At 46.7% G+C, this 14,717-nt stretch overlaps 1 protein-coding gene and 1 long non-coding RNA gene across 3 annotated transcripts in view; both read left to right on the plus strand.

The window, feature by feature from the left end:
* The window catches only part of LOC125946653 (uncharacterized), a 39,417-nt gene extending 25,962 nt beyond the window's left edge, over positions 1 to 13,455 (plus strand). Inside the window, exons 5-6 of one of the 2 annotated variants that reach the window (XM_049670362.1) lie at positions 7,746 to 7,793; positions 13,164 to 13,455. In XM_049670362.1, coding sequence (XP_049526319.1) covers positions 7,746 to 7,793; positions 13,164 to 13,171 — 56 coding nt within the window. In that variant the 3' untranslated portion in view covers positions 13,172 to 13,455. The remainder of the gene's footprint in view (positions 1 to 7,745; positions 7,794 to 13,163) is intronic. The other variant, XM_049670361.1, reaches the window with a different exon arrangement.
* On the plus strand, positions 10,083 to 11,385 carry LOC125946655 (uncharacterized). Its single transcript, XR_007467745.1, has 2 exons — positions 10,083 to 10,242; positions 11,252 to 11,385. It is a non-coding gene; the product is annotated as an uncharacterized LOC125946655 (long non-coding RNA).
* Positions 13,456 to 14,717: the final 1,262 nt, after the last annotated feature.

Below are 14,717 nucleotides of genomic sequence, written 5' to 3' on the forward strand. Positions count from 1 at the left end.
GTACCGATTCCGGTCACCTAGGCGTCTTGCGCAATTACACCCACATCCGACGTCAGTTTTTCTGGCCTGGCATGCACTGTTCTGTGCTCCGGTACATCACTTCTTGTGAATGCTACCAACGCCGCAAGCTGCCTGCAGGCCACCTACAGCCTATTGATATCCATGCAAAGCCATTCTTCCGCGTCGGCCTCGACTTTTCCTTACGTCCATCTTGGGAATAAATGTGCTGCCATCGCGACGGACTACGCCATGCGCTTCGCAATCGCCAAGGCACTGCCGACAAGCTGCTCTTCAAACGTCGCTGACTTTCTCCTCCACGACGTAATTCTGCATTATGGCGCCTCTGGGCAGCTTCTCACGATTGCGAGAGGTACTTCCTCTCAAGAGTGGTAGATGACATCCTCCGTGCTTGCTCCACTGAAGATAAGCTCACCACCGCTTACCATCCACAGACGAATCGATTGACCGAGCACCTGAACCAAACGGCAACTGAGATGCTGTCCATGTAAGTTTGACATGATCACCGTTAGTGGGACTGTACGTTACATTTTCTTATATTTGCGTACAATTAGTCACGCCATGACACCGCTGGGTATTCTCCGTTTTATTTACTTCTTGGCCGACATCATTGGTTCCTCACTTGCCGACTGAATAGGCCGGTGACGTCGTTGTTCGAGATCGTGCAGCTCGTCAGCTTGCCCCCGTCCGACTCAATATTATGAAGGAGTGTCGTGCTATAATCTGAAATGAATATGCATAAATGTGCGCAATGAAATGACGGGTCTATGCGAGCGTATTGAATATTCTTGTTTACAAAGTGCGCGATGCTTTTTACATGGAGAATTTTGTGAGCACAGAATATAGCACATCACGTACGCTGAACTTATATTTTCAGATCGTGCACCAAAGGTCCCTAAGCCACGTGTGCCTAAACAAGTCATTCGAGTGAGTACAGCTAGACTCCTGCTGTAACAACTGCAACGATAACTTGACGAAAAGGTCTTTCTTCAGTTCTTGTAACTGACGGAACCACAATTCGATGTAGCAGCGCTTTCATAAAAAGCAAATGCTCGTATGTGCTTCATATTTCACGAATACGTGGTTTTCTTTTTCGACAGGTGAATTCTGTCGAAAACGGCTATGCCGTCTTTATGCAATCATGCAATCATGCTCAGTGTATGACACAACTAGTTGCCGCATGCTAGCGGTTTTGTTGCCTCGTCTCACATGACATAAACCCCACTTGTGATGGCTCTGTGTGTGGATCTAGCTCTGCGACACGGACGTTACTCAGCTCCTCTTTAGAAGGAGACGCACAGTTACGCGTACCTAGAGTTGTCGTTGGACTTCTAGTGTGGCATAACCATTGCAGGCACCACTTATTCTGTTATTATATTACCACTTTTATTTCTGCGCACGTTGCGTGCGTAAGAGTGCTTATACGTTCTGCTTAGTGCGCATGTGCAGAACGCAACACGAATGGCACGTGATGCCTACGTAGTCGCCACGTACTCACGCAGGCCATTCTTGCGCGCGTACGGGGGGGGGGGGGGGGGGGGGGGGGGTTGGCGTGCTCCTCACGCAGCTCCTCACGCTGAGGCAAAAAAAAAAAAGAAACTTTCACCTTGATTTTCTCCTTTAAGCAATAATAATCGACCCACATTATCGCGAAACTGACGCAAATCTAGTTTTGAAGGAGCACTTGATCAGTCTAAGCTGATAAAGAGTTTGTTTTTAGTGTGGGTTTATATTGAGGACATGAGCTGCTAATTAGTTTTGAACGGAGAATGCAAGGGTGCTCCAAAATATGCGAAATGATAATTAAGGAAGGCCGCGCAAGTGATGAGGACCTCTGGGCGAAGAGGATAATCAGGATCCCGGTGCATTACCACTGTGCGATCACCATTGTAGAACCTATATATATATAGCGTTCGTTATATAGTATATTTTATGTAGTAGCAAATGTACTGATATATTGCGGTTCATGTAATGGAGCGTGTTTATTGGTTTATTTACAGCGCTCTCAGCAGTCCGTAGAGCAAAATACGCGCACGAGGAATGACGTAAATTAGTATGAAGCTCTCGCCCGGGCTAGTCAGCCCGAAAAAGGACAACAGTATTTAAAACGTTTCGAGCGTTCTGACACGTGCTGACAAAATTAAAATATTACCGCTAAAATTACAATATGGATGTGTAAAGTACCCGCCGTGGTGGCTTAGTGGCTATAGTGTTGATCTGCTATGCATGAGCTCGCGGGATCAAATCCTGGCCGCGGCGGCCGCATTTCGATGGGGGGGGGGGGGGGGGGGCGAAATGCAAGAGCTCCCGTGTTCCGTGCACTGGCTGCACGTCAAAGATGCCCAGGTGGTCAAAATTAATCCGTAGTCCCCCACTTACCCGTGCCCCATAATCATATCGTGGGTTTGGCACGTAAAACCCCAGTAAATATGTGTGTGTAAAGTGCCGAAGTGACACATGGGCTATAAGTACGACACACGAAAGGGCTCCAGAATGGCTTCGACCTCTAGCGCCTTTTCTTTCATTCGGTACGAAAAACACGAGCTGTTTTGCGTTCAGCCGGGTCTCGAATCGAACCCTCGACCTCGTGACGCCTTAGCCGCTGAGCCACCTCAGCGCACCCAAATGCCAAGTTAACCGTGTGGTATCGGGTGAATCTGCACTCGCATAATCCACTCCGTGGGTAATTACGGTTTTTTAGATGCGAAGCAGCTTATGGCGGGGGCTTTGTCCGTCCCTCCGTCCCGCGGCGTCCCCTCTCCCTCTCTCTCCTCTCCTACGCTCCCCCCTTTCTCTCCTCTAGGAATCCTCTACGGAGCGGCGCCCGCGTCCCACAGCGCATGCGCTTCCCCTCCCCGTCTCTCTCCTCTCCTATGCCCCCCCCCCCCCCTTTCTCTCTCAGCTAACGATCTCCCCGCGGCTCGCATCCACACATGGTTCCCTTTAGCGGGAGGTCATGCTTGCTCCTAGACTCAAGGATACTTCCAAGCTAGCAAGGTTTGATAATGTTCGTTTGTATACATTTTTTTAGGGCACGGAGCCCGTGCACTCGTCGGGTTGAGTGCAGCAAGCGCTTTGGGCGAACTGGGTGGTTCAGGTGAGTATGGCTGTCGCCTTCTTACGAAGGGAATCATTATTGTCATTTATGAACATTACAACAAAGTGCTTCAGCAGGGAAATTTGCTTCCGACCACACACTGCTATGTTGTTGCTTTCTTTCTCAGCTAAATGAGCATCCTCTTTCGTGTGCTACATTTTACGGGCTTGCGAATGGTAATTTTAAAGCGAAGCTTTTTTAAGCCTCTTCCTTCGACTTTTGCGCTACTGCTAGTGTTGTCTTGCACGCCGCGTAGGGGGGTGGTTCAGAGCGTGTATATGGCAATAGCGTGTACATGGCAAGAGCATGGCAGAGAGTAAAGTCGACGCGAGAAACTCGTTTGAACCTTTCCATCACGTCGCATGTGCACAATGCACTGTGGAGCTCCCGGGGTGTCGCCACATTCGCCTCTTGCAGTTGTAATTATCCGTGACTCCCCTCAAAAGCATTGCACAAACTACAGCGCTTACCTTTCTACTAACGTAGGGTCTATGCGACACCGCGGAAGTGGTCGCACGTCAAATCAAAACTTCTCTACCCGCCGCGGTAGCTTGACGGCTATGATATTGCTCGAGGTCGCGGTTTCAATCCTGATCATTGCAGCCGCACTTCGACGTGAGCGAAATACAAAAACGTCTGTGCACTTAGATTTAGGTGCATGTTAAAGAACACGAGGGTCTTAAAATTTACCCGGAGTCCGCCACTATGGCGTGCCTCATAATCCACCATGTTTTACAGCCCTAACGAAGGACGGCGAAAGAGGCGACAAACGTAGACAAGCACTTGTCTTCGCATGTCGCCTCTTTCGCCGTCCTTTGGCTAAGTTCGAGCTGTCAAGCATCATGGATCAACGCCAACTAACCCGGTCGCATACCTTACTCACAATTCGATCGTGGTTTTGGCACGTGCAGTCTCATAATTGAATTACAGCTTAACGCTTCTGTCATGATGCGATGGGCCATGTGAGGATATGATAATGCTCAACCCTCTCAGAAATTATGAACAATGGCGCACAGCAACGCCTCTAGTTAACACGTCGCCCTGTGTGTTCTGTGTACTACGCATACAAATAGCTGTGGTGCATCCAAGGTAACGTTTACCATCAACTCACCACTCTCGTATTGCACTAAACGCTGAAGAAATTGCACAGTGGCCGTCAACATCGACGCTAATTATCGTCAATCAAAGCAAACGGCATAAAAAAGCTTCGCTTACATCGATTCCCACAGTGCGTGGGATCCGCGTATTTTTGAAACCGAATCAAATACGAATCAAATAGTGACTGCAGTGAAAAGAGTACGAGCATGAATTGAATAATTTTGAAATATATTTCGAATAATAAAACAAATCATATCAATACAGTGTTCGAGTTCCGCAAAATTCACCTTGAAACTTTAGGGACTTTCAACCACACTATTATCAGATTGGTGGTACATGAACATCGGAGTCATATACGAGCATTAAGGAGCAGCGTCGCATCGAGACGAATATTGAGCACAAAGTGGTTTGATAAAAGGTTGGGCTACACATTAGATTCGGATAGTCCAAAGACGGAAACTAGAGTAATGAAACCTTCGTCGATGTTCCGGGTCTCTCATTTTTCGAATATTTAAACGTTGATGCCAATTATATTTACGAACTGCTCGATAAATATTCGGTGTTTTGAATATTAACACTTCGATTGCAGCCACCAAATCGAATTGAATCGCTTTATTTTCGCTGAGCTTGAGCTATGGCGACGAAGAAGACTAGTCGAGTGCTGATGATGGTCTGCACAGATTAGAAAGACTTGCGCGTGATGATGATGTGTGCAGGTGAGGATGGTGGAAGTCACATGGTGCACTCACACTAACTCTTCAAGGCGAAAATGGCTGCATGGCAGCGGGGAGTGTGTTATGAAACGCACCGAGGTGTACGGTTCACACTGTCTCGGTCCCGTGGGCAGCGACGGTCGGAGTGAGTACGAGCAGGTGAAACGCGGTAATTAACAAGGGATGTCGGCTCAATAACATCGTGAGGCGCAATAACAGGACTGAGAAATTTGTGACGCAAGCCGGAAGCGCGCACGAATGTCCAGGAGGGAACCCGGTTGCTAGAGGACAGAACCCTAGCGCGGTGAGTCGAGTCCTAACGACACTTGCGGGTGTACTGAAAGATGCCGTACAGTACACTCTGTAGTAAACGTGTCGTAAGAGGCGATGGCGGTGGCAAAACAAATGTGAACATCTTGGACATGCGCGGAAAGGCATTCCCGCCCGCTGTGGCCTTTTGGCTCTCATGCCAATTGCCGAGTGGGAACGAAGCCGTATAGACTTGCCACCTGGCCGGTTTTCTACCGGCACACCATTTGGCAGTTTTCTGGTTCTCCCTAAATTGGCAGATAACTAGCATTGAAAGCGCTCTGTCGGGCGTCATTCATCTAAAGCAAACAAATAAATGGTCGCAAACGGATCAATTCCTTATTTTATTGCAATATCAATTATATGGACCCTCCAAGAGTATTTCTGCCGCCGTCGTTGCCGTTGCCGTGGTGTTCCGCATAAAGAGCAAACACGATAACATTGTCGCCGTGCGCCGTACGCTGTGTGTACGAGTGAAAGCCTGCGAGGGTCAGCCAACGATCGCGGCTCAATCTGGCGCGCACGAGGGAGAAAGGAAGGGTGGAAGCGCGCTTCTTTTATCGCGCGCTAGGTACGGGGAGGAGGAGAGAACTGGGGGAGGCGTTCTACTTCGGCGGCGGCTGCCTACGGTGTATCTTGAAAGCGGTCTGCGATGTTGGTAAAGTGCGCCGAATGCCGGTAGCTTCGTATGCGCCGTGCTTTCGACGTTTATTTCACGCTGAAGCTAGAGACAAAACGAAGGTCAATTCGCTTGCTGATGTTGCCGCAATTTCTTGCTCCAGCGTTCTCACAGCGAGTTTCCTCGGTCATCAAACGAGATGCGCTCATGTTTACCTATGCGCGCGTGACACCGTGCTTGTTAATTTAGTTAGTAAGCGAATGTTGACAAGTTTATACAGCCTATAAAACTGCTATCCTTCCTTCGTATTTCTGTCTACTAATTTGCTATCCCAATCGATGCTTTCTTTTCCTTTCGAGCAAAACTGCGACTTCTTAATCTGTTCCCCGTCGTGAAACTGTCCATGTTAACCGAAGTTGCGAGAATGTGCGGTACATCGCCTCAACGTTCGTTTTTTTTTTCTTTTGAACTTTTTCCTATCAATCGAAGCAGAACTTCTTTTCGACACGTCTTTTCGGTGGTCGCCTAGGGTGGCACTCATCTGATCAGCTAGTACAACCACAATGCGCCGCATGACTGAAAGAAAGTTGGAAGGCGATTGAACCTGCAGTTAAAGTCGATCAAAGACAATGTCTTCCTGACAGAGTTGAAAGAGAAATTTGAGCGGAGTCATTGCGACCGGCATTCTATCATGCCGCCCATGCCTTGAGGGAGTAGGAGGAGCGCAGGACTGCTTCAGTTATTTGACTGCGTTTTCTTCGGGATAGACCCACATTTTTAAAATGCAAAATCCAACGAGAACGGGCCAGATTTTTTAAAAATTGGACAACCTCCCGACTGGACCACGAAAGTTGCTAGAAACACAAATGCCTAAAATCTGATACCGAAAAGTGGGACTCTCTCAATAAAAAGGCATTTTCTTTAAAAACAGAAGTGCACTGGTTCTTCCCATGCCCCCGCGCATCACTTGGCTGCGGAAACGTTACTCAGAGGGCGGCAAGCTTTTCCCTTTGGTTTTTTTAAAGGATAATAAGTATACCAAATTTTTTATGAAACCTGTTTAATAAATTTCAGTCATGCAAAAGTAGCACTAGACTTATCGCCGCTTTATTAAGGCAAAAGCCTAATATGTCTCATCAGTCAGTCGACCTTGACCGAAAACGCCTCGACAACATGAAAGGTACAAAAAGACTACCTTTGGTGGGGGTCGAACCTACGACCTTTGGCGGTAATTAAGGCGAAGTTAATAAGGCAGAGGAAATTACGATAGAAGTAATTAAGGCACTCGAATCCTGGGCCTATGATGGGAGTTGAACCCACGACCTTTGTGGTTAACGAAGGCAAAGCTAATTAAAGCATAGTTAATTAAGATAGGGGTAATTAAGGCACTCGAGCCCACGACCTTGAGTGGGAGTCGAACACTCGACTTGTGGAATTGCATTAAGAAGGATGACTAAGCGGATTACGAGGATGAATAAAGCGAATTAAGAGGAAATAGAGAATGTGAAAAAAGCGTGTGAAACAAGGAACGTCATGTGTCCGTCTTTAATGCATCGGCACTTGGGCTTTCACCTTCAAGTCGTCTTAGGGATAACATAAGAGACCCTGTGAATTTTGTTCTTCTCATTTTTTTTTCTTCCCACGCTGAGATTATCGCAAAAACCACTCCAGGACGATGATGAAAAATGGCTGTGCTTCGAGCATAACAGAACTTCGATAGCACCATAATGTTTACAATCGCTGCGAGAACTGAACCTAATGAAATGATAGATTATGGGTGAGGCGACGTTAAGTAATAAAGATGGTAGCCGACTGAGTGTAATATACATTGAACATACTGTGTACTGCAACCGCAGTGTAAATAACAGACCCGCTTTTTATGTTTCTTTAGCGGCCAGTATAGCAGGGACTGTGATTGGCGCTCAGCAAGGAAAGACAGGTGAGTGCGACGATAAATTGAGAACAGGCTCTGGTAGCTGTAAAATTAAATTGCCAACGAAGTGGTTCTGCTGCGCAGGATCCTACAAAATCCACGAAATAGTGTATTTGCGCTTTCTTTTCACCGAGCAAAAGTACATCTGCTCAAAAAAAAAAAAAAAACACGATCAGCTTGTGCCTGGACTAAGTAAGTGGTCGCTCTCTTACTGCAGCGCTTTTAAGGAAATTACGAGTTATGTTTTGGCGCTTGGCTTTTGCAGGTTTTTGTTACTCTTGCAGGACATTTAGCAACGCTAAAAAAAAAAAGATGGCGTCTGTGCAGTGCTTTTGTAGATGGCTAATTTACGAGCTCGTATTAGCCACCTACAAAAGCACTGCACAGGCGCCATGCGAGCTCGTATTAAATATTGGTTCCCCGGATAGATTTATCCGCAAACGTAATGTAGAGCTCTTGCTTTTAATAGCTACTGTTTTTTCAGAGACAACATGTAGTTTCGAAGATGCCGTGCGTTCTGCACCCGTATATATATATAAGAAGCCAACAAACATTAACACATCGCACGCGTATTGCGAAGACGTGGATTCGTTCCCTACCTGCGGACAGTTGTTTTTTCATCCACTTTCCTTTCCATTAATTTATCATTTCTTTAATTCAATTAGTAAATTCCAAGTAATATCCCCTTTGATGTTCTTGGTGTTAAAGTTTGTTGGTTTCTTATGATATGATTAATAAAAATCGGGCCCCTCGGTTCCCTTTCTTCTCGTTCATTACTTAACGAGGGCTCGAATCCGGCAACATTGATGCCTTCAGGTAGCATATGTGGGTTTATTGACCAGTTGCCAACACCCCAAAAAGATCACGTGCTCGTGACGCCTGCGGCAGAAAGGATGTTCCACATCCGCCCCGAGGTTTGTGAGTGGTGGCGCTGGCTAACACTCCCAGGGTTAGTTCTAGTTGTAAAACATAAATACCCCAGAAAGTGGATGGGAAAACGGTTCCGCGGTAGCTCAATGTGAGAGCATCGCACGCGTAATGCGAAGACGTGGGTTCGTTCCCCACCTGCGTACAGTTGTTTTTTCATCCACTTCCCTTTCCATTAATTTATCATTTCTTTAATTCAATTAGTAAGTTCCAAGTAATATCCCCTTTGGTGTTAATGTTTGTTGGCTTCTTATGATATGATTAATAAAAATTGGGCCCCTCGGTTCCGTTTCTTCTCGTTCACACACACACACACACACACACACATATATATATATATATATATATATATATATATATATATATATATATATATATATATCTTCTTCTTTCTGGGGTTTTACGTGCCAAAACCAGTTCTGATTATGAGGCACGCCGTAGTGGAGGGCTCCGGAATAATTTCGACCACCTGGGGTTCTTTAACGTGCACTACAACGCAAGCACACGGGCGTTTTTGCATTTCGCCTCCATCGAAATGCGGCCGCCGCGGCCGGGATATATATATATATATATATATATATATATATATATATATATATATATATATATAATACGAAGCCAACAAACAATGACACCAAGGACCACATAGGGGAAATTACTTGTACTTACTAATTGAATTAAAGAAATTATAAAGTTATGGAAATGAAAGTGGATGAAAAAAAAAACACCGCATATCCACGAAGGGAATGATGATGAGTGGGGGAAGCACCGGGGGATCATTCGGGTAACCTTGAATCCCCCGTATATTGCCCACTCGAACATCCAAATGAGTCACAACACATGTGTACAGTATATACAATGTTGTTTTATTGATCGTATATGATATTGACTGGGTGCGGACTTCGTTTTCCCTTCATTAAGACTGCCTTGTGATCAGTGCAGCAGCACGGCGACGCCGGCAAGCGGACCCAGAGGCGGCGAGAGCGCGGGAAGCGGCGGCAAAACGCCGGAAGCGTTCTCTACCTGAACTTGGTGGCGTCGATGCTCGGTTCAAACGCGAGCTTCGCGAGCCCTCAGCCATAGAGAAAGAAATTCAACAAGAGGGGACACTCGGCAAAAACTGGCAACAGGAAACACGTCACCATACGTCACGCTATACTTTTGACACCGAACGTTAGCTGCCGCGCGCATCGAAAAAAAAAAAGAAAGTGAACTTAACTTAACAGGCATTGATTTATTTTTTTAATTACTTGCCGCGAAAACTAAAACGTTCTGCGTATAAATGAACTTAAGCTTTGCGACTAGGTCAATGACGCGCCAGATACATGCGTCATCCGCCAGACACTCCCCCGAAGCCAGCGAGGATGGCTGCGCGCGCGTTTGCGCGCTCGCGCGCGGCGACCCGTCTGTCTTCTTCTTTTTTTTTTTTTCTTTTTAAAGTGTAACCTGGTTTATTGGGCTCTCGGCGTATTCTTGCGTTCCTTCTGCACTGGGACAAGACACCACTGCACTATTGGACTACGGCAAGGTGAGAAATCTTGTTTCACAGTCTACGACGCAATTAGGCTTATACGGCACGGGACCGAGACTTAAGACGAAAAACAGCTCGGCCATCCTGGCGCAGTTAATTTGAGTTAATAAATCGTGCTGAGACATGTTTCCTACGCTTCCTATGGGAAGATTGTAACTTATTTCGGTTTTTGAGCCACACTGGCCGCACAGGGCGCCGTGTCGCAGTTAGCGAGAACTCAGCCGTGGTGCATGTGTAGTCTAGTGCATCTTGCTAGAAGTTTGTGCCGCTTTCTCTGACGCCAGACATTACTGAAAAAGTAATTTCGTTACTTTCTGGGGTACTTTTGAGGCACGCTGGCCGCACAGCGCGCTGTGACGCAGTTAGCGATAAGCAGCTCGGCCGTGGTGATAAAGTTAGTTTGGCGTGTAATGAATCTTAGAGGGACAAGTCTGTGACGTTTTTTGTGGCTCCGCAACAACATATACCTTCTTTCGGTACTCAGGCCTGTTGAAAACGCGATGGGCGATTGCCAAGAGTGATAACATGGGGTGTGCTGCTGGCGCCGGCAGAACGCGCGAACGACGAACATATCAGAAACTTGTAATTCGAAAATTACGTCTTCTAAAGGACTGAAAAAAGGCATTGCACCCACGCATTTGTCTTGAGTGCCTGTTGTGTCCGTCTCTATGTATGTAGCGTACCGTCACGTCGCCCGAGGCCAAGTTTTGGAAACGCGAAGTCGCTCGTGTATTTGTGCTACCAAAGTGCAGGAAATAATGCCCGGAAATGGGGGAACGCTTGGAAATCAGATGTTTTCATATATGTTTGGGATGAGTCGGGGATTTTCTACGCCATGTATGTAAAAGCGAATTGCTTTTGTTTGTAATGCCGCCCATTCACCGCTTTCGCACGTTTCGCCTCTACACGCAGTATTCCTATGTCTAAATACCAAAATGACTCATGCTTGTAACATGCTGTTACGTGCTTGAAAATGTAACATGCTTGCAATTTACTTTTTTTTCAGCTGGTGCCGTCCGGTGGAGCTTCATACAGGAACTACTGCCTTACCTGCTGGTGTCACAACGTTGGATGAACGCACAAAAAGCGCGGAACGAGCTTTTATATAGAGCAAAATAAATATTTCCTCATTGCACAAAAGGTCTTGCGTCTACTTTGTGAAATTGCACGTGGCACAGATTCGATGGGACTTTACGAGATCGTTCGCAATCATTTTTACTTAATAATAAACCGATTCTGCACGAAGAGCAAAAAAAAAAAAAAAAAAAAAGAGGGGGGGGGGGGGCGCCGCCGGCGTGCTAGCTTACGTTCAAAATACGCGCGCCCAAAACCGAAACCGGAAGTGATGTAAGTGATCGACACCGACCGCTTGGCACACTGCAGTCAATTCGGCCGCTGGGCCCTATGGGAGTGTCCCCTCTTGTTGAATTCCTTTCTCTATGCCTCAGCTCTGGGTCCGCTTGCCGGCGTTGCCGTTTTGCTGCAGCTTCCCGCGCCCTAGAATACGGGTCCGCTTGTTGTCTGCGTCGCCGTGCTGCAGCAGCTTTGCGAGCCCTCGACTCCGCTTGCAGTTGAGCCGCCACTCTCGCCTTTTCATCCATAGCGGGCGCGTCGTTATCGGAAGCGACCGTTATCATCCATGGCTGAAGAGAGAAAGAGAGCGCGCGTCAGGAACGAGCGCCTATGTAGCCCATGTACCCTAGGAACGTTAGCGATTCGATAGCGGCGCCTAGGATACTGCAATATATATATCTACGCCGTCCTTTCTTTTTCACCTTTGTCCTTTTTTACGTCATCATACAGACATCAGTTCAGGTATTACATCATAATTTCAAATGTTTCCTGATGACAGCATAGTAGATATAGTCATCTACAATGAATCGGATAAACAAGCTCTTAAACATGATTTAGATTTCAGTGCCTTATGGGAAGATAAATGGAAGACGTCACGGAAGGTGGGAAAGTGTGCACGCCACCTTTATGACGAAGCGCTCACACGAAATCAATAATCACAAAATGGTCAATGTTGCTGTAGATAATGCAGTAGAATCTGGGTGTTCTTCCCTACTGATCTGCGATTTAGCGAGCCCATCACTCGTATAAAAACGATACAGTTCTGCCATAAAAGAAAATTCAGCAACAGTTATATTTCATCCATATCCGCATGCGTGATTATAAGAGACTTTGCTGGGATCCACACCGCTGATTTCGTGGACAAACTAAGTGCAGGAAACGATAGTGCTGTTTTTCCTTGGTCATTATGACAGGAGGCTAGGCATGACCGATAGGACCCCCCCCCCCCCTTTTCTCCAATCAATTGGAACAAATTGGAAAACAGTCGTCGAACTCCTATGTAGTCTATCTTTCATAATATACATCATCTTAAAAGCGGCATTGATAGCGAGTGTTATTCTATGCCACCCAATTATGTCTCTAAAAGACGAGATAAGATAAGGGTGATGTCTTTGGGTATAATTCTTGTACAGTGAATAAAATAATGAGGAACATTCCGACATTTGGGATATTGTTTATGTGTTGGACTTAGAGATTTCTTCCATGCGAAAATGATTTTGTTCATGCCTTGTGTTAAGAACTGCACCCCCTGCTGTAATGGCTACAATGGGGAAATAAAAAAATAAACAATATTAATGTTATTTTAACCCCACCTTTATGTCTACCCGCCCCTCTCTCTCTCTTTCTCACACACACACACACACACACACACGCACACGCACACGCACACACGCACACACGCACACGCACACGCACACGCACACACACACACACGCTTAAGCTTAACTGGGTGCGTTTTACGAGCGACCAACTCGTGAAAAGGGCGGCTAGAAAACAAGCGATACAGAAAATGGGGAGCAAAGATCCTGTGCAAGATATGACTGTTTTATTTTGCAACTTTCCAGAGGAATGATCCTGCAGTCTGCATGAATACCTTCACACCTGCTGGGGTATGAAGACAAGAAAAGCAGAACCCTTATCTTCATCCTAACTAGTAAGAATAAAGGCAAATGACGACTGAGCAATATGGACACTGAAGACTGAAGATAATGTTGTATATTTCTTTTTTTGATAGTATAACGGCCACACACACACGCACCTCTCATATGTACAGACATGCATACACATCTATGAATAACGAAGTAGGAAGGCCGTCGGCTGCAGCAAGATTAACTATTAGGTTAGAGAAAAACCTTCGACGAAACAAACGTCTCCACGGGAAGCGCACGCTTTCCGTGCAGTCCTAGAATTTCTGCTAAGCAGATATTACTTAACTGTGACCCTGCTTCAATTTCGCAATTTCGCATGCGGAAAACGGTAATAAATCGAAAGTTTATTACGGATATTTTGTATTAACTTCCTCGAAATCGTCATTTTCATGGAGGCAATTTCCGCCTCTCCCCTAAATTCACTTGAAAAAGTGAAGCAGCGCTATCTTTCCCAGGCAATTAGAGAAACAAAAAACGTAATCGCCGTATATCTCTTAGCTTGCCAACGATACCAATCCTAAAGGTGTCCTTTATACGATGCGTTACAGGACTTTGACGCACGGCCTTGTTTTGTTATTATTAAGATAATAAGCATCGAGCATGCAGGAAAAAATATTAAACGCTAGGTCCGAATGTATCGGCTGGGCTACCCCATGCCGCCCATTCACAGGTGCTATCCCACTACTGCAGAGCGCGGGAGCTTTTGCCTGCTGCGTTTCCGCCCTGGGCCGGTTCGCTCCTTCTTAGGCGACCTGGCCACCACCGGGTTCCCCTGGGGCCACCATATCGACGCCCAGCTTAGCGCGGACACCCGATCAACATAAGTCAACATGGGGCAGGACTCCCAGCCTCAACCCGTCCTCTAGCGCAAGCCTCCAAGCAGCTGGATTACAAGGGCACGCCACAACCCCCCGCAGTCAAGGAGGCACATAAGCGGAGTTTCATACACACCAAATTTCTGCCTGAAAGTTTCTTTTTAGTCATTTCTGACGAGTCTAATAAGCACGAATCGCGTTTTGAAACCGACGACGCTGCGATCGATCGGCTTGGCTTGGCTTTCGTAAAGGTGCGCCCGTGCAGTCTTCCGATGTTTGCAAATGGCCTCCGAGATGGCGAGCGCTGGCAGGTTTTAGCAGCGGAGCTGTTTAAGCCGGAGGTTGACGTCACCGCGCGTTGCTTAGCAACCACGTGGCACAGCTGCGCCTCGCTTCGCCGCCGCTTCGCCGCCGCTCCCCCTCCGCTCTGCACCGCCGTGCAGGGCTGCTGATTATCATGCAGCAGTAAGCATGATAATCAAGCTAATCCTAGACATCCAAGACAGCTAAGAATAACCAGCTGACCCTTCGCTGACGTTACGTATATCCGGGCGTAGCCGAGCTAAGCCACTGCTAATTTTTTTAAAGTGCGAATGCACTTCTTAAGCGACCCCGAAAACTCCGCCGGCATTTGCGCTTCTCCTCCTCTCCCCTA

Source organism: Dermacentor silvarum, chromosome 7, assembly GCF_013339745.2.
Source record: "Dermacentor silvarum isolate Dsil-2018 chromosome 7, BIME_Dsil_1.4, whole genome shotgun sequence".
NCBI classification, from domain to species: domain Eukaryota; kingdom Metazoa; phylum Arthropoda; class Arachnida; order Ixodida; family Ixodidae; genus Dermacentor; species Dermacentor silvarum.